The sequence below is a fragment of the Ictalurus punctatus genome, chromosome 6 (assembly GCF_001660625.3).
Source record: "Ictalurus punctatus breed USDA103 chromosome 6, Coco_2.0, whole genome shotgun sequence".
NCBI classification, from domain to species: Eukaryota; Metazoa; Chordata; class Actinopteri; order Siluriformes; family Ictaluridae; genus Ictalurus; species Ictalurus punctatus.
In genome coordinates, this window is record NC_030421.2 from 23,507,862 (window position 1) to 23,534,021 (window position 26,160).

Here is a 26,160-nt window from a genome sequence, read left to right on the forward strand (position 1 = left end):
CTGGATTTGATGCGTCTGTCACAGGGCCTTAGATGCCCTATCACAGATGGGGTCATTTAAAGTAGGCTCATGTTTTTGCAAGCTAACTGAATTTCAGGATTGAACATGGATCCTGAAGTTATAAGGCAGAAACACTACCTGCAGAACCAGTAAGTTTCCAAAAAGATCCAAAATCAGTGCATCCCTAATCTGAGATGACTAAAACTGTGAATTTAATCCAGCATCCATAGTATTGAACAGATAAATTGAGAACTCTGTTCTAAAATGATTAATCCTGTTCGTAATGCGTCATTTAATTATTACATAGGTTTGAATGTGAACGAGAGATCAAAAGTAGCTGTTCATAGGAGATAAAAAGATGGACTGTCAGCTCTAATAACAGTAGCCACTGTGTTAGCCACAAAAATTCAGTAAATGTTACACAATAACAGAGTTTAACATAATTACCAAAATTCTCTAGGTTATGTAATTAAAGCTTGACTAGATGAAATGCAGCAATCAACAGCACAAAAACATACAGGCCTTCTAGAATAAGAAATGTGCAACGAATAGATAGTTATAAATTTAGGTTTGCTGAACATATCCACAATTGTTGACTGTAAATTTTCAAAACGACAAAGTGGTTCCAGCCTTCCTCCAAGTCACTAATAATGTTCAAAACGCAAAACCCCACAGTCACCTTAAAAAAAAAAAAAAAAAAAAATAATAATAATAAAAAAGATTCACAAGATTTTTAACTCCAGTCCTGAGGACACATTGTCATGCTGAGTTCTGAAGTTTTCCTCACTGCCATCTGACTCATGAAGAGCTTGATAATTAGCTGATTAGCTGGAATCCACTGAGTCGGCAGTTGGGGGAAACATTCAAACTCTGCAGGGCAGAGGGTCCCCAAGACTTGCGTTTAAAAACCTTTCTTCTCATTATTGTTTGCAAAAAAATACATCAATAAAAACTTGACACATCAGACCAGGAAGAAGTATGAAATTAATATCGCTGAGAAATATAAATATACAATTCTGATGACTTAATATCACATTCTGATGACTGAATAATATCTATTCAATACCTGTTCTACTGAAGCTTGAGGTTTCCTTTAAAGAGGTTTTCTAAACACCTTTGGCATCACTGTCACTAATTATTGTAAATGCTTTATGACTGCAATACTTTATGGCTGCAAGCAGATTTTTCACTAAACAGTCCATAGCACTGCATCTCAACAGGAAGCAAAAAGGCATTCAAAGCTTCAATAACCGCCATTAAGACAGCACATTCCTGGTGCTTGTCTTGAAAGTTGATATTAATTTGGTAGTGTTGTGTGATGGTTGTCATCATTGTATTTATTCACATAAATAAAATAACACATTAGTAAAACAACAATTATGTCTTTGGCAAAATACAGTATCTACTTTGAAAAATAAGTTAAATGATTCCTTGTATTGACTTCTCTCAGTTCTTTCCATCTTGTGGTCAGTTCTTCACTTAATACCCCCTTTTACACTGACAGACAGAAATTAATTCACAGACAAACCACTAAAATCATATCTGTATTTATCATAGCCATTTTATGTCCGTAAATGCTTATATGCTTCCATATACGCGATCCCAGTGGTCAACTTCCTTGTGTTGAGAGCTCTAGGATATCGGTACTCTGGAAGGTTTTCGATACTTGCTCTGCATCCACACTCTATGCATCACCACTTTCTTTCCTCGGTTCACCTGAAGTCTCCTGTCTTCCAGGTTCTGAACCTCCTCCAAACCGGCATTAGTGAACAACCTGTGGACCTCATCTACAAAACAGCAAAGGCATCATGATTCTGTACACATAAGCAGTCAGAATTTTAAAGCTTCATGAGGAAATAACATGAATACCACTATGAGATAGATAGATAGATACATAGATAGATGCTACATCCACATTAATCTGGATAGATCTGAAAACTGCATTTTCATTTTAAAATGCTCTCTGTCTTCACTGGCATTTTCAAACATTTTCCAAATATTGCTTGTCCACACTGAAATGTCTGAAAACTCTTACACCCCTATACTGTGCTTGCGTAAATACGTAAGAAGCTTTGGCCTGCATTTATTCAAGCATTTATTTAAAAAAGCAATCTGAAGGTTGTGCAAAGTGATATTAATCTTTAACAACACTATCAAACAGGATAGCAGGCATAACAACTGCAGTACAACATCCTCCACCACCTTGTTTGTTTCGAGTTGAATGGGTACAAAATACATAATAGTTTTTCAATATCTTCGTTTTCTCAGTCCACACTACAATGCAGAAACTGTATGCCGTTGGGACAGTGTTTTCAAAGAGCTCGATTTTCGCTGGACGTAAATGGGTCGTCTCAGTGTGGACGGAAGGCCAAAACATAGAGGAAAAGTTTTTTTTTTGTTTTTTTTTAAAGATGTTTAAAAATAATAATAATAATTATCCGGATTAGTGTGGGCGTAGCCTTAAAATTTCAGAGCAGGAACATTGTATCAAAAAGTTACCTTTCATAAAAAAATATACACAGGTTCCATCTTGTCGTGTGTAGAAATTTTCAGACAAACACTGCCCTGCAAAAGCAGGATATCATAGATGTAAGTGTTATCCATGCATGTGGACAAGGTAAGAATAAACTAAGCCAGAATTCTGGATTAATCCACAATGCTTGAGGATTAATCTTCTATAAAAGCAGCTCTGACAGTACTGCCATAAATAAATCAAGTTTATATTAATGCACTGATTCTAATACAATATGGTTTCTAGAGTAATTATGGTGGATACTCCACATAGTCCCAGACTGATAATAAACTGATTAAAATGTGTTGTTATTTAACAAAGAAAAATGTATGTTGATATGGTGACGCTTTCGATTAGGAGACACTTATTTAACAGTTATGTAAGCAGTCTCAAGTGTCAGCACTTTGTAACATTCAGTTGTTTTTCCACTACGGAGGAACCTTCAGGACAGACGACTTGCTTGTGCTTTCTAGGCTCTCAGTAACATGATAAGTGAGGGAGCAACTGTTTAACGGGAACTAACTTGTTTCACGGACGTTCCCCAACATTAAATGTAATTAAACTGTGAAACAATGTGTTAATAAAATAAATAATATTAATCTTTGTGGTTTAAGAGGAATCAAACACTTCAGGAAAATATAAGAAAATAATCATCTTCAGAGTGGTCGTTGATTAAGCTCCTATAACAGCACGTCTTTGCTGTTTTATTCCTTTTAATATATACAACCCCAATTCCGAAAAAGTTGGGACAGTAAAACAAAAAACAACAAAAAAAAAGTCATTTGAAAATTTATTCACCCTGTACTATATTGAAAACACATTATTTGATGTTTTACTTTGTGAATTTAATTCATTTTTGAAAATATACACTCATTTAAAATCTGATGACTGCAACACACTCCAAAAAAGTTGGGACAGTCGGCGGTTTTCCATTGTGTAACAGCACCTTTTCTTTTAATAACACTTATTAAGCACTTGGGTGCTGAACACACCAGTCGGTTAAGTTTAGCAAGCGGAATTTTCCACCATTCATTCATTATGCATTTCTTCAGCTGCGCAACTGTACGGCGCCTTTGTTGCCTTATTTTGCGCTTCATAATGCACCACACATTCTCAATCGGAGACAGGTCAGGACTGCAGGCAGGCCATGCTAGCACCCGCACTCACTGCTTACACAAAAATGCGCTTGTAATCCGGGCAAAATGTGGGTTGGTGTTGTCCTGCTCTGGATGGCAGCGTATGCTGCTCCAAAATGTGTACATATCTTTCAGCATTAATGGTTCCCTCAAAGATGTGCCACGGGCACTGGCACACCCCCATACCATGACAGATACTGGCTTTTGGACCTGACGCTGATAACAGCTTGGATAATCCTTTTCCTCTTTGGTCCAGAGAACACGATGGCTGTTTTGTCAAACGTTTACCAAAGTATTCCCGAGCCCATGTCAGGATATCCATTATAGACTCATGACGGTTTTTAAGACAGTGACGTCTGAGGGATCGGAGATCACGCACATTCAGAAGTAGTTTTCGGCCTTGGCATTTATGCACCGAGATTTGACCGGATTCCTTGAATCTTTTAATTATATTGTGCAATGTAGAAGGTGAAATGTCCAAAAACGTGCCGATTTGTCTTCGGGGAATGTTGTTCTCAAAGTCTTGGATTATCTGCTGATGCACCTGTTGGCAGATTGGTGAGCTTCGACCCATCCTTGATCTTGAAGGACTAGGCCTTTTTTGGAGGCTCTTTATACTGTGATTATAATTATACAACTACATCACCTGTCACACTGCTATTAGTCCTAATCTGCCCCTGTCCCAACTTTTTTGGAACATGTTACATGCATCAATTTCAAAATAAACATTTATCTTCAAAAAAAAAACTATGCAGTTGAACCATGCAAAGTACATTCACAAATCATTCCGCTTTGTTTTTATTAGCATTTTCCATACTGTCCCAACTTTTTTGGAATTGGGGTTATAGATAAACCAGGAAAACATTATGGATTTAAACTCATGCCTTCAATAAAGTTGGATAGATAGAGTATTTCAGTTACGTGGAAGAGTGTACGATGTCAATTTTCCTCTCTATATAGAGAGAAGGTTAAAATACCAGTGGGGGTATAACACATAATATTCTCTGAGTATATTTGTATGTTTTCACATGTGTGTACAGGGTGTGGATTCCATCATTTGTTTCTCCTTTCATTTGTTTTCTTCCAGTGTCATAACAGAAAGGGAGTCACATTATGTTTCAAGGTGTAGTCCAACCACAGGATCTGCAGTATAAACTCCAAAATTTGATGTATTACTCCATCATACAAAGACCAGTCACATTTTTCAAATGGAACATAGTGGACAAACATACCATAACCTACTGTAAATGATTTCTCTTTTAAACATTTGCTTAATAGGCTTTATTTTAACAATAATGATTGCACATTCAAGAGAATAAATTTGTGCCTCAGACTCTACACCTTGACTAGCATAAAATACCTTTTTTGAATCGCAGCTGAGACAGATCATATCTGCCATAATCTCTGAACAGGATGATTCCGCCATGCTTCAGGTAACCTGCCAGGCTATTAAGCACTCTTTGCATCCTGTTGGGCCAGAAACAGCAACAAACATATTCACTCATTAGGTAGATATCTACGTTCTTCTTCCTGATTTTAATTCATTCAGAAAATCAGAAAACAATTCAGTTATGAAAACCCACAACTCTGTTATATCAGACCTCCTGACTGAAGAGGAAGTTTTCACTGACAACTCATACTGATATAACTACATTTATCAAATTGCATATTTCTAATATCAGATACCTTTCATTTACATAAAGGAAGCACTGACTAGAACAACTTTGGGTATTAACAATATCTAGTAGATGTGGCTGTTTGAAAATCCAAAATGCATCACTAATGGCACCTCTGACCTCACATCTACATAAATCAGTAGCCAATGGCAAATATTTGAGAAAACTGAACACTGAACACATTTTTATTAAACTTCTCATTAAATTCAAGTTTACATTATCACACGTCTATTTTGTGTGTGTTTTAGAGGTCTGGAATAAACTCAAGTGACCAGGCCAACACGGTAATGATCTTAACAATGAATATAATCATTTTAATAATGGATCAATAATGGATAATATTCGGATTGCAGCCATATTCCATATGCGATGTTTATATGCATACAGGCATCAGAATATTTTTGTATACATGGGTGTTTGTATCCCTGAGTTGCCATTCCTAAATACCTAGCCTACAGCTAAGCATCTGTTAGCACCCACAATTCACTGCAGACTGAGCATGCGCATACATCTTTCAGTGGATTTGCTGAATATGGTGTTTGCATGCAACAAATTTCCGATTGAAACAGGCATATTCCAGGGGTGGGAATCAGAATTTGGGGAAAAGGAATATCGTCTTAATATGAATCGGGCAATCGGGCTGTGGCGTGCACATGACTCAGTACTACTTAGAATACTGTCAAATTCTGATTAATATTGGAATATTGCTGTGCATGTAAACGTGGTCACTTTTAGGGTTGTGAGAACTAATCAGTAAAAATCGATAATTAAAATAATTGACAACAAATTTCATTATGGATTAGTTGGGTGTGTGACGTCACTGTGGATAATCACAGGCCACGATGGTGAAAAACACATTTCTAGGTCACTAGGTCACAGAGTGAGCTGCTGCAGGAAAAGTGCACTTCAAACAAACTCGTAAGTGTATTAACGTGGCTCGTCGTGTCAGATGCTGTGACAGATGCGTGTGCTGTTTAATGTGTTCCAGACATGTTTTCTTCAGCACAGAAAAGACCTTTTTACTTTTATATTCGTATCTGTAAATGTTAGAAATTCATGCCAGTATTTCCATTTTATATAAAGGTTCGTCCTGACAGCGAGTGAGTCTCCATTAAACTTCACTGAATGAGTTCGAGTCCACACATGCACGGCAATCAAACAGCGCACAATAGAAAGGAAGTGTAATGACTCCGACTAAAATATTCATTTTGATCAAATGTTGTTTGATGCTATATTTAATGTTTTACAATTAATGTTTTAATTGTACATAAATGTAAGAAGTGTCGTACATTTACAGAATAAAGTAGCATGTTACTGTGTTCAGATGAGTTAACAGTCTTTTTAGCATTTTTAATATAGTGATTTAACTTCTGCTTTAAAGCTTGTGGACAATCAGTTGTTGTTTTTTTGTTTTCAAAATATAATGTTAATATAAAAAAAAAAAATCCTTCACACAATGTATAGCATAGCCCACATAGATACATTTAATACCTTTTTCATAGCCTTCAATTTACACAATATTTGAAGGACACCATCAGGCAGAATGTGAAAAAAAGTGTGTGTTTTTTTTTTTAAATACAGAAAATAAAAATTGGCCTTTTAATCCAACCAATAATAAGAATCTGTCAAAGAAATAATCGACAGATTAATCGATTATCAAAATAATCGTTAAACACAGCCCTAGTCACTTTAACAAAATCCATGATTCTGTCATTTTGGTACAGAGGAAGAAATGACAAACCACTATTAATCAAGTTTTTTAAATTATTAATATCTTATTATTAATATCTTGTATCTGATTTGCTTTTGTTGGTAAAACACAAACAAATAATAATTAATGATAAATAATCCCATAAAATGTAAAGTTAAATCTAATGACAATATTAATTTAAAAAATGTGTTCTGTGGTTGGGGAATCATGCACATAGAAAATGTTTTTATTATGAAGAAAAAAAAAAATACAAAAAAAGGGGAAAGTAAAGAAAGTTTTAATGGGCATACCTAGTTTATGTTTAAGTGATTACTGAAGAATCCTAAATCTGCATTTAAACACAGCTAAGGATTCAGCTGTTTAGACAGCTAAAAGGTTGTTCTTTTCATGACCTGGACACAGTGCAGCAGTGATGTACAGCAATCAACAGCAGCTTGGGCCATGAGGAGAGCCATCACATTCAGTTACACAGAGCAGGTTGCCTGAGCTTCCTGTTAAATGCCTGCCTGGTTACACTTAATTCTCTTAGAAATAAATCATAAATACTTAAGGGCTGTGGTAAAATATGTAAACTGACATTCACATTGGTCAGGATTTTCCAGTACATTGCTCAAGCGGTAGAGTCGGCTGTCTAAAGCCTTTACAGTGAGCCTGGACAAGACTGAGGAATGTTTATATTTAATGAGGATAATATTAGAACCACAACTCAGGGTGACAGACTATAAAGATAAAACATTTGCAATTTACACATATCAAACTTTATACATGCTTTATGATTCCACTAAATGTAGTGTTTATATTCCCTGGATTACAACAACATGTCTTTAGTACCCGTGTCCCTTGTTAACTAACTGCATCAGCAAAAATGCCAGTGCTTGGTAAAAAAAAAAAAAAATACACGGACACCATACCTCTCAGGGTGAATGGAGGAGAGCACGAAGACCACAATAATAACATCAAGACTCTCATGAGGAAAGGGAAACATGGACACATCATCACAAATGTCATGCACAAACGCATGGCATACTGCAGGATCGTAGTCTGGATGCTCCTGTATGATGACCAAAAAAAAAAGAAGAAACAAACATAAGCTACCTAACTAAGAGGGTTTTAGAGAATATGAATACTAAAGCCATATTATGAATGAATATCACATATTAAGTGGTTACTAAAGATGAATGAATGAATGAATAAATAATAATAATCAGTCCCTACAGGATTTTGCAATTTTGCGACCACAGAAATTAACGCAAAATCAAGCAAATACCGCAATATTCAGAGGAGCTTTCAATTTTGCAGAATTACTGCAGATTTTCCGCAGATTTAGGCCAAGATGTTATGTAATCACAACGCACCTTCAGCCAAAGCCTTCTTCGATTCACATGCGATGAACATAAGTACAGCTAAAGTCTCATTTACCAACAAAAATCACAGTGAAAGACCGTGCAAAATTATTTAGTGCAATTGCAATTTCACCAACTGAAGTAGTTTTCCGGAAAAGAAAAAAGCACAAAAAACTGCAAGGTACATCATGCAAGGTACATCGCAAATAAAATAAAAAATAAAAAAATGCAGCAAAATCAAGCATTTCTGTCTGCAACAATCACAAGAAAACTCAGCGAAATCCTGTACAGACTGAATAATGATAATAATAATAATAATAATAATAATAATAAAAGTTTATTTATACAGAATTTTTTTTTAAGTATTATGCACAAAGTGTTTTCCAAAGGCAGAACGAGGCAAACTGAATAAGGGGAGGACCAAAAAAGCAAACTTGCACAGATGTGCAAGTTACCCATGCCATGGGCACTGACACACCCAAATTCCATGACAGACGCTGGATTGACGCTGATAACAGCTTGGATGGTCCTTTTCCTCTTTGGCCCGGAGAACACAACGGCTGTTTTGTCCAAAAACTATTTGAAATGTTGACTCGTCAGACCACAAAACACGATTCCACTGTGCTACTGTTCATCTCAACTGAGACCGAGCCCAGAGAAGTCGGCGGTGCTTCTGGACAGTGTTGATGTGTGACTTCTGCTTTGCATATTAAAGCCTTAACTTGCATCTGTGGGTGCAGCGGCGAATGGTGTTGACTGAAAGGTTTACCAAAGTATTCCCGAGCCCATGTCAGGATATCCATTACAGACTCATGACGGTTTTTAAGACATTGACGTCTGAGGGATCGGAGATCACGCGCATTCAGAAGTAGTTTTCGGCCCTGCCATTTACGCACCGAGATTTGAGTGGATTCCTTGAATCTTTTAATTATATTGTGCATTGTAGAAGGTGAAATGCCAAAATCCTACCGATTTGTCTTTGGGGAATGTTGTTCTCAAAGTCTTGGATTATCTGCTGATGTATCTGTTGGCAGATTGGCGAGCCTCGACCCATCCTTGCTCTTGAAGGACTAGGCCTTTTTTGTAGGTTCCTTATATACTATGATTAGACGATTGCCTCACCTGTTTCACATCACCACCTTATTTCAACTTGTCACATCGCTATTACATCTAAATTGCCCCTGTCCCAACTTTTTTGGAACATCAATTTCAAAATAAATGTTTATCTTCAAAAAAAAAACTATGCAGTTGATTAGGTAAAACATCAAATAACTTGTCTTTACATGTTTTTTGTTTAAATACAAGTCAAAGTACATTTACAAATCACTCTTTGTTTTTATTAGCATTTTCCATACTGTCCCCACTTTTTCAGAATGGGGTTTGTATTTCCATTTATAATTGAATGTAAGCTAGATTGTTATGTTACTACAATTTGAAAACGTGGTAATATGAAGTGAAATGATTAGGAAACCCTCACATCAGGGAAAACATTGTACACAGCAAGCACTTTGCTTGACAGAACTGGGATTATTTTTTGAAAACTGAGTTTTGCTGTTGGGTTTAAACACAAAACTTCTACTCATTAACAAATTAGGTATTTATTTATTGCTTAAATACATTACAGTTGAGTGTGTTAGTGTCTCCTCTTAGGTTGTGTGCACAGTCTAATGCATTCACTGTGCTACCAGCCTGCTGCCTCCATTTGATAAAAGCCTCTGCATTCTGACAGCATCAAATATCCACCAGGCCAATAGGCGCGCACACACACACACACACACACACACACACACACACACACACATACCTGGCAGCCATTTTGACTGATCTGCTGTCGGCAAAATGGTTGGAAATAAGACAAAATGAAGGCTGGGGAGACCCACCATTTTCTCCCTGAGTGCATGACAGTTTACTCATGACTTTCATTTCACTGATAAGGTCTGCTGCTTACATCTGATCAACACATTATTGTAATGTAAGGTTGTAATTCCAGGGAAAAATGAAGAAAATGTTAAGTTGTTCACCTTGACAAGTTGAATTGCTCTGGAAGAAAAGTCAAAGCAATACAGGAATGCATCACTGCCCCTGGCCGAAAGAAAAAAATATAAATATCGTATCAGAATATATGATGTCAGTGGATGAAAGTAGTAAATTGTGTTATATTAAAATAGTTCAATCAGTTTCCCAATAATTAGCAAATGTTCAAAAGACAAAATGATCTTTTGCATTCAGAATTTATCCTTGTTGTTAATATTGCGGGTTTCTGATTGACAGTGATTGACCTGGGTTACAAAGGGGCTATTATAATTTTATTTTAAAAAATAATAATAATTTTTTTGTTTGAGCTCAACAGACTAGGATGACCAAAAATACACTTTACATATAAAAATAAAATGGTGCAAAATGACAAGTCAACACTTGTCAACATCAGTATTATGTGCTTATCTCTATGTGAAGGGCAGTTTTGAGATATCAGCCATATTAGCAGGTGAAACTCAAACTCTGTATGTTTAGCTCCAATACAGCAACGCTTTACCCATAAAAATATTTTAATTAAATAAACTGAACTAAACCAAATTTGGTGTAAATTATAATAGTTCCAACTTCTATCCTAATTAAACTGTTCAACTTAATTCTCTTTTCTTCTTCAGTTTGATAAATATACAAGAACAAGTAGTAAAATAACAAGAGGATACAAGAAGAGGGCAGTTAGTGCCTCCTCCAAGAAATTCAAGCTGCATGAGCTTAATAGCTTAGCATAAGCTCTATGATGCATAAGTCCAAAAAGAAGCAGTTGCTGGCTTCATTTATCTTAAAGAAATCATGGGTTAAATTACTTCAAAAAATTACTCAAATTAGAATAAAACATTTCGCGTTTTAAAATGAATGCACAGTAATTTGCTATTCAGTGCACAGCATTAGTGTTTGATCCGAAACATTTTTTCTTTCACTAGTTGAAAAAAATGGCATAGTGCACAATTTGAGACGAAGATCTGACAAGTAATTTATTTAGCCCCATCAAGCATAAATGACCTGAAGGCACTTTCCTTTAAAGGCGTCATATGATGCTTTTGAATGTTTTCCTTTAGTGTGTAATGTATCTGTTTGTGCATGTATAACATCTGCAAAGCTCATAATCTCCCCAAAGGGATTTATTCTATCTAACAGCGATCACTGCTCCAGACCTGCCCAAAACGCATTGTTCGAAGTCTAGATGTTACTTCCACAAACGTCTACGTCACTATGTGAAATATTGGCATAATCACCCCCAAAGGCAGTCACAAAGAAAGAAGGTGAGGCTTCAGTGAATTGTTTGGTGCCATGTCGTGGAGACACTGTGTGTTTCGGTGCCAAAGCAAAAGCCCTTTCTTTAGCCTTCCGAAAACAGGAGAAATTAGGAATGATTATTTATTTATAACGCCGTTCCTGAGCAGTTCAACCCAAAAGTTTGCTTGTGCACAGAGCATTGTACAGAGGACAGCTTCCTGAACCTGGGAGAGTACAAGGCAGGCTATACACAAAGGATACTCCTGAAAAGCGGAGCAATTCCCACTTTGCTCGGACAATCTTGTGCTTCTGAATCAGAACCTGTAAGTGTGCATGATTATTTTATGAAGTATCTGCTACTGACTGTTCAAATGCAGAGTTTTGTGTTGTGGCTCAGTTGTAGACCTCTGCTAACATGCTAGCTAAAGTTTGCTAAGCTGCCACAGTATTGTAAGTGTTTGTTTGTTTGTTGGTGGTCTGACAGAGACGTTCATTGTAGCTGCCGTTGTGATTGTATCTTGAAACGGTTTATATCAATCGAGTCACAAGAATCGCAGCTTTCCAAAGATATAGCACATGAGTACCTATGTACACGCAAAAGCTGTGTACATTGCATAGCTTTGCACTTAACAACGGAATTTAAATCGTACCTGAAAGGTAAGAGAGTTACAAAATAAAAACTTAACACTGTGAAATGTTCTGCTTGTGTTTGCAATGTTGGTTCCGCTTGATCATCTACATTTACTGAATCTGACTCGGGCTCGGCCTGACACGGTAAAACCAACGACATGTTGCTTAGGAGCTCAGAGTTGCTTTAGAAGCCTTGGAGGCTGACCCAAGGGGCGTTACATTTCCGACACACGCTTGAGATTTTTGGCTAATCACAACGCAACGGGTTAGCTGACCAATCAGAGCACTCTGGGCTTTTCGGAATGAGGGGCTTTGGAGAAACTTGAGCGTTTCAGGCAGCCTAGGAATAGAGGTACTGCAATAATGTACAATATGCGACAAGTAATGCATTTTGAACATTAAAGCATGTTAACCTATTCTACTGCACCCGATAAACTAAATAATGAACTTTTAAAAGCAAAATATGACCCCTTTAAGCTCACAATATCTCAGACTAAGATTAATGGATTGGCTGCTTTTCTAACCTGATGGTGTTGATGATGGGGAATACACAGTTGCCTGCACCACAGCCCACCTGTTGCAAAAACACAACATGTCACAAAGAAGTCGATCATAGCAGACTATACGAATAGGCCTGTATGAAATGTCAATAACCTCCAGGATTCTGAAAGAAGCATGTTGCCCAGGGAAAGCAGCAGCTTCTTGAGAGTGCACTGCAGAAAGGTATTCAGTGTGCTGCTGCTTCTCTCTCAGTACATCATGGTTGGGAATGTGAGAATCTCCCTGCTGGCTTTCCTTACTGCTGTGCTGAGTTTCTCTTAACTCAGGATATGCAGGCACCGAAGCCTCCTGACCTTCTGGGGTACGACTTGTGTCACAGCCCTGGGGCAAGAGCTCGGGAAACTCAGAGAAAAGCCACTGCCGATTTCTGAAGAACTTGTTTTGATGCATTTCATAAAATCTGTCCCAATATTTGTTAGCGTCTCTGTCATACCTGACTGGAAAGCATACAAATGGCTTAAACTGCACAAACTGTTTATCCATGACACTACAATCTTCAAGATACACTATATGGCCAAAAGGTTTGAGCACACCTGACCATCACACCCATATGTGCTTCTTCACCAAACTGTTGCCACACGCACACAATGGTATAGGATTTTGTATACTTTTGCATGCTGTAGAATTATAACTTTGGGCTGAACTGAAACGCTTACTGGACCCCAGGTCTCCTCACCCAACATCAGTGCCTGACATCACTAATGCTGAATGAACACAAATCCCCACAACCACACCCAAGAATCTAGTGGAAAGCCTGCCCAGAACAGTGGAGGTTATTATAACAGCAAAGGGGGACTACAACTAGAACGGGATGTTCAACAAAGCACATATGGGTGTGATGGTCAGGTGTCTACAAACTTTTGGTCATACAGTGCATCCAGAAAGTATTCACAGCGCTTCACTGTTTCCACATTTTGTTATGTTACAGCCTTATTCCAAAATGGATTAAATTCATTATTTTCCTCAAAATTCTACAAACAGTACCCTATAATGACAATGTGAAAGAAGTTTGTTTTAAATCTTTGCAAATGTATTAAAAATAAAAAACCAAAAAAGCACATGTACATAAGTATTCACAGCCTTTGCCATGACACTCACAATTGAGCTCAGGTGCATCCTGTTTCCACTGATTATCCTTGAGATGTTTCTACAACTTGATTGGAGTCCACCTGTGGTAAATTCAGTTGATTGGACATGATTTGGAAAGGCACACACCTTTCTACATAAGGTCCCACAGTTAACAATGCATGTCAGAGCACAAACTAAGCCATGAAGTCCAAGGAATTGTCTGGAGACCTCCAAGACATGATTGTATCGAGGCACAGATCTGGGGAAGGGTACAGAAACATTTCTGCAGCATTGAAGGTCCCAATGAGCACAGTGGCCTCCATCATCCGTAAATGGAAGAAGTTTGGAACCACCAGGACTGTTCCTAGAGCTGGCCGCCCGGCGAAACTGAGCGTTCGGGGGAGAGAAGGGCCTTAGTCAGGGAGGTGACCAAAAACCCGATGGTCACTCTGACAGAGCTCCAGCGTCTCTCTGTGGAGAGAGGAGAACCTTCCAGAAGAACAACCATCTCTGCAGCACTCCACCAATCAGGCCTGTATGGTAGAGTGGCCAGACGGAAGCCACAGCTCGCCTGGCATTTGCCAAAAGGCACCTGAAGGACTCTTATACCATGAGAAACAAAATTCTCTGGTCTGATGAAACAAAGATTGAACACTTTGGCCTGAATGGCAAGCGTCATGTCTGGAGGAAACCAGGCACCACTCATCACCTGGCTAATACCATCCCTACAGTGAAGCATGGTGGTGGAAGCATCATGCTGTGGGGATGTTTTTCAGCAGCACGAACTGGAAGACTAGTCAGGATCGAGGGAAAGATGAATGCAGCAATGTACAGAGACATCCTTGATGAAAACCTGGTCACTCTGGACCTCAGACTGGGGTGAAGGTTCATCTTCCAACAGGACAACGACCCTAAGCACACAGCCAAGATAACAAAGGAGTGGCTACAGGACAACTCTGTGAATGTCCTTGAGTGACCCAGCCAGAGACCAGACTTGAACCTGATTGAACATCTCTGGGGAGATCTGAAAATGGCCGTGCACCGACGCTCCCCATCCAACCTGATGGAGCTTGAGAGGTCCTGCAAAGAAGAATGGGAGAAACTGCCCAAAAATAGGTGTGCCAAGCTTGTAGCATGATACTCCAAAAGACTTGAGGCTGTAATTGGTGCCAAAGGTGCTTCAACAAAGTATCGAGCAAAGGCTGTGAATACTTACGTACAGGTGCTTTTTTAAAAATATTTTTAATAAATTTGCAAAAATTTCAAACAAACTTCTTTCACGTTGTCATTATGTTGTATTGTTTGTAGAATTTTGAGGAAAATAATGAATTTAATCCATTTTGGAATAAGGCTGTAACATAACAAAATGTGGAAAAAGTGAAGCGCTGTGAATACTTTCCGGATGCACTGTATGTTTATATATGCATTCAATAGTTCTAAACTGAATTAAAACATTTGTCTTACCTTGCTCTTCTATTGGAATCTGCTCTCTGGAGTTCTCCTCTGCTTTTTGTCTAGCTTTTTCCATCTCCTCTGGTGACCACTGAACATGATCCCTACAGCACCGCAGCAGAAACTTGCTCTTGTTAAATAAATCAGTGCTTTACCTCTAGTCATGAATAAGGTTACGGTGTGAATAAACTGGGCTGAATCTACACTTCAACAAACTTTCTTGTCCTCCAGTTCTGCTATAGTAAATATTATTATAATGGACCTTGACTAAATTAAAAAGATGCAATGTTACTACACAGAAATACCACATGTTATGCTGGAAGATGTCCTTGGGGTCAGTGAGGATTCTGCCTCCGAGTGGCGCAGGAGGTCGACTACTGAGACATCTGCAGGGAAAATGTCCAACACCACGGCTCACAGCCAACACCGTCATCTTCAGCAATCGCCTCATTTTCACTCTTTCGTTTGTTGAGGAGAACTGTGAAGTATCAGTGAACAGCCATACACCTCAGTAAAAGTGTGTATCATTTTAATTTCATATTTTATTACTAAGTAACAAAATAATTACATTCCTTTGCAATACATTAAACACCATGGAATATTGTCTGCATAAATCATATATTCCAAAATGAAGCACATCACCATATAGTTATACAAGTTCATTCCTGAGCTTAGGATACAGTCCGTTTCTGTGTATATATTCTCTGTTTCTGCTTGAGTTTCCTCCACTAGGTAAATTGGCTACTCTAAATTGCCCCTAGGTGTGAATGCATGCATGCACAGTGCCATGTGCTGGCCTGGCTTCCCATTAATTCCTATTCCCATTGATCCTGGGATAGGCTCCAGATCCACAACAACCATGACCAGTTACTAATGAGTTACTAATGATGAATAAATAAATGCAGTATGAATGCATAGCCATTTATTTAGTTATAGTAATTAATAATATAGCTCAAAGAACCATAGGAGCAAAATATTTTCTTGGTTATTACATTCAATAATGAATGCTTCAAATGTTTTCCGTCATGTTAGTTTGATTAAATCCTACAAATGACACTACTATATATTTTTCCTCTTTAAAATCTTTAGTATGGGCTTCATTTCTGGGCCAAACGCTCCTTCAGATCCCAAAAGGGAACAGCAAAATTCGACATTTAAAGATGACATGCTATGATCTGGCTGAAGTATTTCTTTAAAAAAAAAAACCAACAACAACATACAGGACCGCTATAACTTTGGATGTAAACCGAGATGACAAACTAAATGAGTACCAGCCAGGATTTGGAGGGAGAGTGAAGTTAGGTTAGTTGACCTATTATGATCTGCCATCCCCTGGCTAGCTACAGAAGTATCGTTGGACTAATACAAATACAGCACTGGCAATGTCTTTGATCAGTGTCAGGCTGAGAGTTAAATTGATTTCAATATAGGTGCAGATTGAGAGTCAGCCAGTGAGGTACAGTACCTGCGAGTGCCCAATAGGCATAGCCAAGTGCCATCATATGCCACCATATCATATGGCAGCTTTATTGATTTGGTTGGATTAAAATGTATCCCGCACCGACGTGGAACAAGTGTAGAAGAGGGCGAAGACACGAGAATGGACAAAATTGCAGCCGAAGTGTGTCTGAGATGACATATTTGCAGTTGATGCAATGTTGATGTTGCATGGTTTGAGTTATTTGCTTAACGTCGTGTGGTTTAAAGCCACAGTATTGTGTGAAGATGAAGCGTATTTACCAAACGTGCTAAAATACACTCACTGTAGTACTGGTGTCGGCAGTACTAAACTTTAAAACCCAGCGAGATACCTGGATGAAAGCTATGAGTCAGCACTGGTGGGAAAATGTAGTGCTGGCTTCTTTTACGGAACAAGACCGGCTATCCGGTTTCCGAATGAGGTGCCGGACCTTCAATTATCTTTGTGCCAGCTGCAAAGCAATTTAATGAGGAGGCACACTCATCTCCCACAGGCTGTACTGGTTGATAAGTTGTTTTTGCTTTTGGTGCAGCTAAAGCCAGTGACGTACTTCCATTTGGGGGGAGAAAAGCACTGACATATGTGGTTTCAACAACCAGATGCATTTAGACTTGTCCGGTTTCGTCTGGAATACGCGTCCCGGACCCCTCCCGATGTGGTTTGAGCAGTCGGATTTAAATCCGTCTCGATTGCGTTTCGGAAGGCACTTACACCTGGTCTTTTCACAATCGGATAGCGATCCGATGAGAGAAAACCGCACAAAGTGACCAGGTGTAAACGGGCCCTTTCGGTTCATCTGCTTGTCAAATCATGAAGTAAGGAGCTTCTGATAATACTGTTTCTTGGTCCAGGTGTCTACTGCTTTGGCCGACGCTCTCATATATTCAGCATGCCGCCATGCTGTGTCCTTTGTTGTTTGAATAGATCTGAGTCCAAAAAACTATAAAGCTTAGGATCATAATTTTTCTGTAGTTTTCTTTTTCGACTGCATTCACAAACCCCAATAGAGCAAAATAACAGTGGCTGCCATTTCAGTTCAGCAGAAACGTGTATTTGCATTTTGCACGGGAATAGAATATCGGATTCATATCCGTTTAGCTGAAACGCATTATGTGGCCAAGTGTAAATGGAACTGTTTTAACAAATCAGATAACTATCCGATCAGAGAAGTGAAGTGACCAGGAGTAAACAGGCCCAAAGCCTCACTCTGCACCTGAAATTGTGCCCTATGCACTATTCCCAACAAACATTACAGTGCATTATGGGTATTCTGTACCTGCTACATCTTTTGAACCTAATATATATTGTATTAAGATTTCATGAGCTCACTGGATACACTCCACTTTGCTTTCGGAGATGACTAAACATGACAGAACTCCTAAAATAATGCACTATATAGTAAACAGGGCGCACTGTCAGGTTTGAACTGAACTGGGATGACCCTTTACTTGTGCGCCATTTTTCATCCGGGTCTTTCAGCTCATCGCACTGAAGGGAAGAAAAAGCTGTGGAAAAGCCGTGACTTTTTTCCGGAATGGAGTAAGACTGATCCCGAGTGCATGACTGGAGTAGTTGCTTTAGCGTTTAGTGATGTTGTAGACTTCTGAATAATCCTACATGCATAGAAACTGGGTCGCGTGCACACAGTAGCTAAGAAACGTTAGCTGGCTAGTTTGTTAAAAACAAGTAAACTACACAACTATAACGTTAGCGTTTGCATGTATCTGTTAGCACTCATACCTTAACAAATAGTTATTCCTCGAATGAATAGCAGGCTTGTTCAAATCCGGACAAAAACAAACCAGTGGCAGTCAGGTTGTGCTTACTAGATATCCAAATTACTAGATATCCAAATAAGCATTTAGGTGAGACAGATAGCTAGCCTGCTAACGTTAGCTTAGGAATGACAGCCATGCTGTATTGCAGTTACTAGGGTAGTAATAGCTTACTTTAGCCCGAAAGTGGATATGAACGCTGCAGAGTTACTAAGACAGATCATTTAATTTTGCACAAGTTTGGCCATCATACCTGCGTGCGTTGTTCTCCAGTTTAAATAGTGTCAATGGTCTCTACATCCTCCTCCATGTGTTTGGAGCGGTCTCGTGTCGCGCGCCCTCTATCGGGAAGAGCGCGAATAAACAACTCCTGCGTGCTCCTAGGCTTCAGGTCAGCAGGGGTCACCTCACATGACTTTGGTACATTACTAGGAGGAAATCTCAAGATTCTCAAAAATATTATTCTCCAGGTATTTCTTTAACTAAACCTTTAAAGTTTTGCCGCCAGTTGTGTTGGTTATTAATTCGCATGGCTTTTCAAGGACGGTGCAGAATTTACAAAGGTGTGGACCAAATCCTCCAAATCCCTCATCTCGTATGAAAGTGGAAGGATATATTTTGAGAATTACAGGTGCTCCTACACCAGGTAGAGTACATTAGCTAGTCCTAGTTTTCCTGATTATCGCAATAAATTTACCCGTATTTACTTTTATATGCTGAAAAAAAGTTCCTAATGAATTGCAGCCTAACACCTCAACCACAGCTGTTGTATGAGATGCCAAAGCGATCCAAAGCTGAGAAGATTGAGGATTCCTTATTGTGCCAGTGTCCAATTGTAAGTGCTACATATTCTAACAAAACAGAATTAGAAAACAGCACAATTCTTAATGATAAGGGATAATGTGATACCACAGATCAATGTGCTGTTATTATGTTTATTACAGGATAAAGCACTCCCATGGGCCTTGGAGCAGAAACCCAGCCTTCTAGCCCTAACGGCTAATAACTGGTTGTATCACCTCTCAGCCGATACAGGACAAACACTGCACAGAGTCTACCTCTCATCTCATTTCAAGTTCAGGTAATCCTATAATATCAGCCACAGTTGAGTGCAATGTTTGTATGTCCATGTTTATTTTAAATCGAAATGTAGATCTATTGTGGCTTAGTGGTTATTATGTTTGCCTCGCACCTCAGCGGTTGGTGTTTCGATTCCCGCCTCTGCTTTGTGTGCGCAGAGTTTGCATTTTCTTCCTGTGCTTCCGGGGTTTCCTCCGGGTACTCCGGTTTCTTCCCGCAGTCCAAAGACATACACTGTAGGCTGATTAGCACTCTAAATTGTCCGTAGTGTGTGAGTGATTGTGCCCTGTGATGGGTTGGCACCCTGTCCATGGTGTCCCCCGTCTTGTTGCCAGAGTCCCCTGGAATAGGCTCCTGGCTCCCCTCAACCCTGTGTAGGATAAGTGGTACAGAAAATGGATGGATGGATGGAAAAGAAGTTAAGAATGAAATGTGGGAGAACCCTGGAACAAGACAAGAATCTAAAACAGAAAAAATGTTTGAAAAGAACCACAGGCAGGAAGTCATCTGAAGAAGGAAGTGTATGATGTCTGGTTGGAACAGATTTTTGGAAGAAGGGTGAAATGAAAGTTTGTCAGCAGTTATAAAGGCAAAGAGTGGGTATGCAAGTTATGAGAGGATCTTTATATAACATTCATGAAATATAAGCGCTTGAGCCGATATAATTTTCTTTTCCACTAATAATATTAACATACAGCGTTTAACCATTTGATTACTTGTGATAATAAAGGGAAAATGGTGATCTACCACACTGTCTTGTTAGTAAAATAAATGAAAAAAAAACATTCCTTTGTCTTCCCTCCTGTTTATTTTATCATAAGGATGTGTAAACTTAAGCACTTGACTGAACAACAGCAAATATGTTCTGTAATGAGGAACTGAGTAAGTGTTTTGGGTGTTTTAGCCAAGTTATGGTGTTGTGAAGGGACTGTTTTTCAGAAATAGTTTTTATTACCTTTTCTTTGTGCGTTTGTGTGTGTGTGTGTGTGTGTGTGTGTGTGTGTGTGTGTGTGTGTGTGTGTGTGTGTATGTGTGTCTTTCAGCTTTTGAAACAATAGTTTGAGTAGTATTAATCTGCAGGGTTGGGAGGGTTACTTTAAAAATGTATTCCATTTCAGTTACAAATTACTTTCATAAAAATGTCATCAGTAACGTAATGCAAGTATCACAATATGAAAGTAAAGTAATCTGAATATCTTTGGATAACTTCAAGGTCACATATGTAAATAAAGTCGAGAGAAAAGCAATATGATCTAAAAGACTTTTATTTAGAGCTTAAAAGCATGTTCGGTGTTTGGATTTGTTTTAATAAAATAAATAAATAAAAGATGTCCCTGATGTGGATAATATTACATCACAAAAGCATTTCAGAGAACAATTTGTGTTCATTTCTACTAAATTAACTTTGTGCAAAATGTATTTGCTCATGCACCAGGAGGATGCTCATGTGAGCCACAACAGGCGAGAGAGAACCAGAACTATAATCAAGCAGCTGTCTATATTGTTTTATGTCAAAAGATTCATTTCTTTGGATTTAAATGGAAGAAATGTAATCCTGATAGTATTCCATTTTTTTACAAAATGTACCTGTAATCTGATTATTTGTTTTTTTGACATAACTGTAATGGATTACAGTTACCCGTTTGTTGTATCCTGATTACGTAACGCCGTTACATGTACTCTGTTACTCGCCAAGCCTGCTAATGTGCCGCTACCTTGACAGATCGCTGGGATGGGATGTCTCTCAGGAAACATTTTATGTCAAAACCATTCAGCATAAACAGACACCACTAGCACGACAGGTGAGACAGTTCAGAGATTTTCTTTTAATTAATTTGATTTTTATTCTGCATATGATGCTTTTTTATATACAAATGCTTGCTCTGTCTTCTCTCTCTCTTTCTCTCTCTCTAAGGCTGGTGTTGAGAACAACGTCCTCATGCATTTAGCCATATTCAAAGTCTTTCCTCTTGATGTTATTGGACTGCTGGAGATCAACAAAAAAGCAAACTAGATTTTATTTTATAACCATAATTTTTTTCAGTGAGTAAAGGTATGTCTTGAATTTAATTGATGCAGTATTTTGCTTCATTTTTAGGTCTTTGGTAAATCCGTTGTTGATGTTCTCCTGTCTCAAGGAGTGTTGGCTGTGTCACACAGCTCAAAATGTGTAAAGCTTTACAGCTTTGAATACATTGTGAAAAAGGTAAAGTGTTTTATATTAAGATATTGTCACAAAATGGAAATGTACTAAAATGTTGTAGTTTTTGCCGTAGTCATCTTGTTGTTTACAGTTTAATAGATTTTTACATGCCTTATCATACTGTACTGGCATTCTTATTTTAAATATTTGTTCCAGTTCAGGACCAAGAAGCTGGTACTGGGGCAGGAGTGTGATTTGTATGGTGCTAGGGGAATAGTGGGAGACGCTCCCTATGGCATTCCAATCAACATTCACATTAAGGGTTGGTGATCACTATCTATTACCACCTAAGGCCTCTGTGGTAGCATAATGTCTTAGAAAACTGTATTCTTGTACAATATTTTAAACAATGTGTCCTACTTTTTTTGACATACCAAAGATATTTGCTCATTTTTATAGGGCAGGCTGGTGGTAGTGTTACTTCATGAGCAGTAGCCCATTTAGTTAAAATAGATACGTCGTTTCAGAGTGTCCTCCTGCACTGTTCGAGATGTCATACTTGGATAATGGGATCCAGATTGGAGGCCACCCATGGCATTACATCTATACACCTAACCATAAGAGACACAGAGGGACACACCACATCTGCTCAATCAGAGATGGTGCCCTGGTAATATACATGCAGTGTATTAGTAATGAATCAATTTCCAGAATTATCTATCCAATATATATACAATATATATCCACATTATATATCATAAAAACACTGTGGGAAAATCAGTATTGCTGATAGAAACAGTGATTAGGATGAGTCAAGTCCAGAGTTATTGCCAACCTTCAAAAAAATGCACAAAAAAAGACTAAAAATATAAAGTAAACCTAATTCTAGTTTTAATACCAGCAGTGTTATAGCGATTCATGGCCCGGAGACAGTGGAGAAAATTGGCCATGCTCTTTTCCATTCACAGCAACACTATTCAATCATGGGCATCTGTGCACTCATGTATGCAGAAGAGGGCAGTTCATGCTTATGCTGCCCTGTGGCACACCATGATTAGCAGTTTGAAAAAAAAATTGGTTGGCTGGCTTCATGTGTCTCAGAGGAAACACGTGTTAGCCATCACCCTCCCCGGTTGGTTGTGTTGTGTGATGAGGGAGAGCTGTCTTCTGGGTGTCTGCCAAATTTGGGAGAACATTTGGTAAACCACCCCCCCCCCCCCCCCCCCCCAAGAAAAGGAATCTAAATTTAACTTAACCTGTTGAAGAAACTACTTTCATTTCCATTTACAGAAATCCTACTTAAACCTCTGACTATAAACATATTTTGAAAAGTAATAGACTCCCCGCACAATATTTAAAATAAAAAATATTTTAAAATGTGATGCTTTTTAGTTGGTCTGTCTCCAGAAACTTTGGTCTTGTTCATTTTTGACCAAATATGAGCATGTGCACATATATATTTCTTGTCCATTATCATGGAGAAAATCAAACAGATCCCCAGCATGGTGACGAGGATAGTATGGGGGCAGAGAACATCCCACAACTTACACTTGGAGTTGCTTAATTTAGTTGATTCTTGGATTTTTAAAATGTCACCTCTATAAAAACAAGCTGTTTTAGGGCTGTATGAAAGAGGTTCTTCCTGGAAGCAAACCACAAAATGCAGAGCCTGAACCTCAAGCATCATTGGAGCTACAATTTTAATCATGTGCTGTAGTTAAATGAGATCTTTTTGGCCAAGCACTCCATCTGTGTTTCTGCTGTAAAGTGGAAACTGCATACAAGTACCTAAACCCATTGTAACATACTGTATGGTGGTGGATCATTTATGTGGAGGCTCATGTGAAGACTGAAGCCATCATGAATGCTACTATGTACAAACATATTGTAGCCCAAATACCTGGTGGACTCATAATTAGCATTTTCTCATTCATTGGATTTAAAGCCTGTTGAAACCCCATTGTCTAAGTCAAAGGGTTCACATGCACAAAACTAAGAATATAGAGAAGGTTAAAATGTTCAAGTGTCAAAGATTGCCCTACAAGTTTCTCAAAACTTACAGGAAGAGACTAGTGCTTCAGTAAATATTAATTGTTGTGGAGCTAATCATTTTGAAAGAAATGGTTTGCAGAAAAAAATGCACTACTTACTGCAAAACATTTTATATTAAAAAATAAATCAATAAATAAAGCTATACAGCATCCTCACATTATTCATTTTTATAAAGGGTGCCAATAATTCTGGAGATGGCTGGACATTTAAACTCTGGTACATGGTTCATCTCTTATTCCCACTAATGAGAGTTCCTTTAACACACTTAAGTGTTTGAATACAATATTTTAATGAATCTACAGCACCATGAGTAAGAATAAAGTTAATAGGCTTTGGAGCATGACTAGCAGTGTCTAGCAGGTGTGTTTTATGATCATTTTGGAAAACTGTTTTTAAACAGTTTATACTGTAAATATGCATTCTTAACCAAGTGTATGCTAAGTTTCTAAGTCGATACTCTATTGACCTGCATTCACCTAAAAAGGCTAAGAATGGTGTGCAGGATATGAAGTGCGACTCACTGGAGGCAGACTGGATCTTCTTCCACCCGGATGACTCGGGCAGGATCATCCATGCTGGGCCCAGTACCATAAAGTGAGGCTGTCGATACATTTTTGAAGACATTCTTAATAAATAAAGTTAACAAGAAGAGAACTGGATTTAGTAGTTAATCTGGTTTATTGTGATGTTTTCTCTGTAGTGTTCTGAAAATCAAAGCAGAAAAAGAATTTCATTCAGAGTATGAGGTGGTCTGTGACTTCTCTATTATGGCATCCCGAGGAAATAGCGTAAGTCTGTTTAAAAAGTTTTGTTTATATTTGTTTTGTATTGTTACCTGCAATTTGTGGTAATCAACTAAATCACAGTTTCTCACAGTGGTGATAGAAGCTTTAAATTCCACTTTTTCCTCTAATCTTCCTTTGTTGACCACTATTCAAATATGAGTGTTAATGACTGTTTTCAAATAAATGTTGTTCATATCTGACTACAGGCCTCCTCCCAAGTGACAGTGACCTCCTCTGGACGAACAGTGAAGAAAAGAATTCAGCAGCTGGAAGATGATCCTGAGCAGGAGGTAGTTAGTATGTAGTAACGCACTCCTTACACCCTGACGTATACATGTAAGCAAGAAAGAAACCTCCTAGCTAATGTCATTTTAAGAACTCTTCCCTAACCGAATGGATGACGGGAAAAGTATACTTTATTCTTCTTAATTCCAGTTGAAAAGTGTGTGTCGTTTTTATCAGCAAGAATTGATTAGGTACGAGGGTTGTCCTGAGCAAGATAACAAGGTGATTTGGTCCTTAGGCGCATCAGCCATTACCAGTTGTCCAGATTTAATTAAATAATCCATACAGGAGTTAACCTTTGTGGAATAATTGTGCGGGTTTAACATGAATATTGAGAAAATTACAAAAAAAACCTTTTAATATATGGTTATAAACATACAGGATTTCCACTTAACCCCTCAAATATATATTATTATTATTATTATTATTATTATTATTGTTGTTGTTGTTGTTGTTGTTGTATTTCTTGTGTTGGTGTTTGTAGACATTTAAGATGGTTAAATATGAAGACGAGCTGGACCTGCTAGCCATTGTGGATGTCAGTCACACAGAAGATGAGGGACAAGCCAGTGTTCGCCTCCACCACAATAAAAGTGGAGCATTACTGAAAAAAATTGCCCTTCAGGAACCATGGGATGTGGTAGGTATTACACAGTACTCTCACTCCCCCCAACCCCAACCATCCCCCGCCCCCGGCCACCCTACCCCTTACCCAGAGTATTATTTAGAACTAAGTACCTTTCTGTCTTACAGACCTACAGTCATGAAGTCTACTTCGACAGGGACACGATCATTCACATTGAACAAGAGAGGAACAACAGCTACTGCTGCCATGTTTACAAGATAAAACGAAGGACAAACTGATGACCCTGTGAACACGTGAAATCGGAAACAACACACAGCTCGTATATTCAAATGACCAGCTAGAAATATTTCAACTACGATATTAGTTAGGCTTTTGGGTTTGTTTTGTTTTTTGTCTTTCATTGATTTTCCACAGACTCAGTGTGTCGAATAAAAGTAAAGTTTGTGGTGATGTCACTTTAAAAAGTCACGCAGTAGTTGAGTCACGGTGACGTCACTGTATTTGCCGTTAACCGTTCGTTAATAATAAAGTTTGTTTAGAAATCAGATGTCCGTGTACAAGTTATGTAATTGCAAGTTATGTGTTATTATGCCATTGTCCGTTGCGTAATAGCGGTGGATG

General features: G+C 38.3%; 2 protein-coding genes across 3 annotated transcripts; one reads left to right on the forward strand and one right to left on the reverse strand.

The window, feature by feature from the left end:
- Positions 1 to 190: 190 nt before the first annotated feature.
- Positions 191 to 18,958, reverse strand: mettl8 (methyltransferase 8, methylcytidine). Of its 2 annotated transcripts, none has more exons than XM_017470292.3 (10): positions 18,862 to 18,958; positions 15,659 to 15,831; positions 15,366 to 15,457; positions 12,927 to 13,270; positions 12,797 to 12,846; positions 10,400 to 10,460; positions 7,947 to 8,086; positions 5,009 to 5,115; positions 2,500 to 2,565; positions 191 to 1,787 (listed from the first exon to the last, which is right to left on the reverse strand). In XM_017470292.3, the coding sequence occupies exons 2-10, from the start codon at positions 15,802 to 15,804 to the stop codon at positions 1,633 to 1,635; spliced, it is 1,161 nt and encodes a 386-aa protein (XP_017325781.1). In that variant the 5' UTR covers positions 15,805 to 15,831; positions 18,862 to 18,958; the 3' UTR covers positions 191 to 1,632. The 2 variants fall into 2 exon arrangements, 1 of the variants encoding a protein (XP_017325781.1); XR_006982658.2 differs by lacking the exon at positions 191 to 1,787 and adding an exon at positions 10,183 to 10,268.
- Positions 18,236 to 26,086, forward strand: dcaf17 (ddb1 and cul4 associated factor 17). The gene is given in 16 exon segments (XM_017470291.3): positions 18,236 to 18,372; positions 18,882 to 18,999; positions 19,151 to 19,254; positions 19,353 to 19,443; positions 19,553 to 19,689; positions 21,412 to 21,490; positions 21,604 to 21,693; positions 21,787 to 21,894; positions 22,048 to 22,153; positions 22,359 to 22,501; positions 24,368 to 24,477; positions 24,584 to 24,671; positions 24,875 to 24,958; positions 25,438 to 25,593; positions 25,707 to 25,799; positions 25,801 to 26,086. Coding segments are annotated over 16 exon segments (1,548 nt in total). The 5' UTR covers positions 18,236 to 18,367; the 3' UTR covers positions 25,837 to 26,086.
- Positions 26,087 to 26,160: the final 74 nt, after the last annotated feature.

Bases quoted from the DNA above. Each gene is read 5' to 3' on its own strand.
- mettl8 (XM_017470292.3), bottom strand. From the start codon at position 15,804: ATGAGGCGATTGCTGAAGATGACGGTGTTGGCTGTGAGCCGTGGTGTT. The intron at 15,458-15,658 runs GTATTTCTGTGT...GCGGTGCTGTAG, and splicing joins ATCTTCCAGCATAACATGTG to GGATCATGTTCAGTGGTCAC. The intron at 10,461-12,796 runs GTTAGAAAAGCA...TCTTTCGGCCAG, and splicing joins CCCATCATCAACACCATCAG to GGGCAGTGATGCATTCCTGT.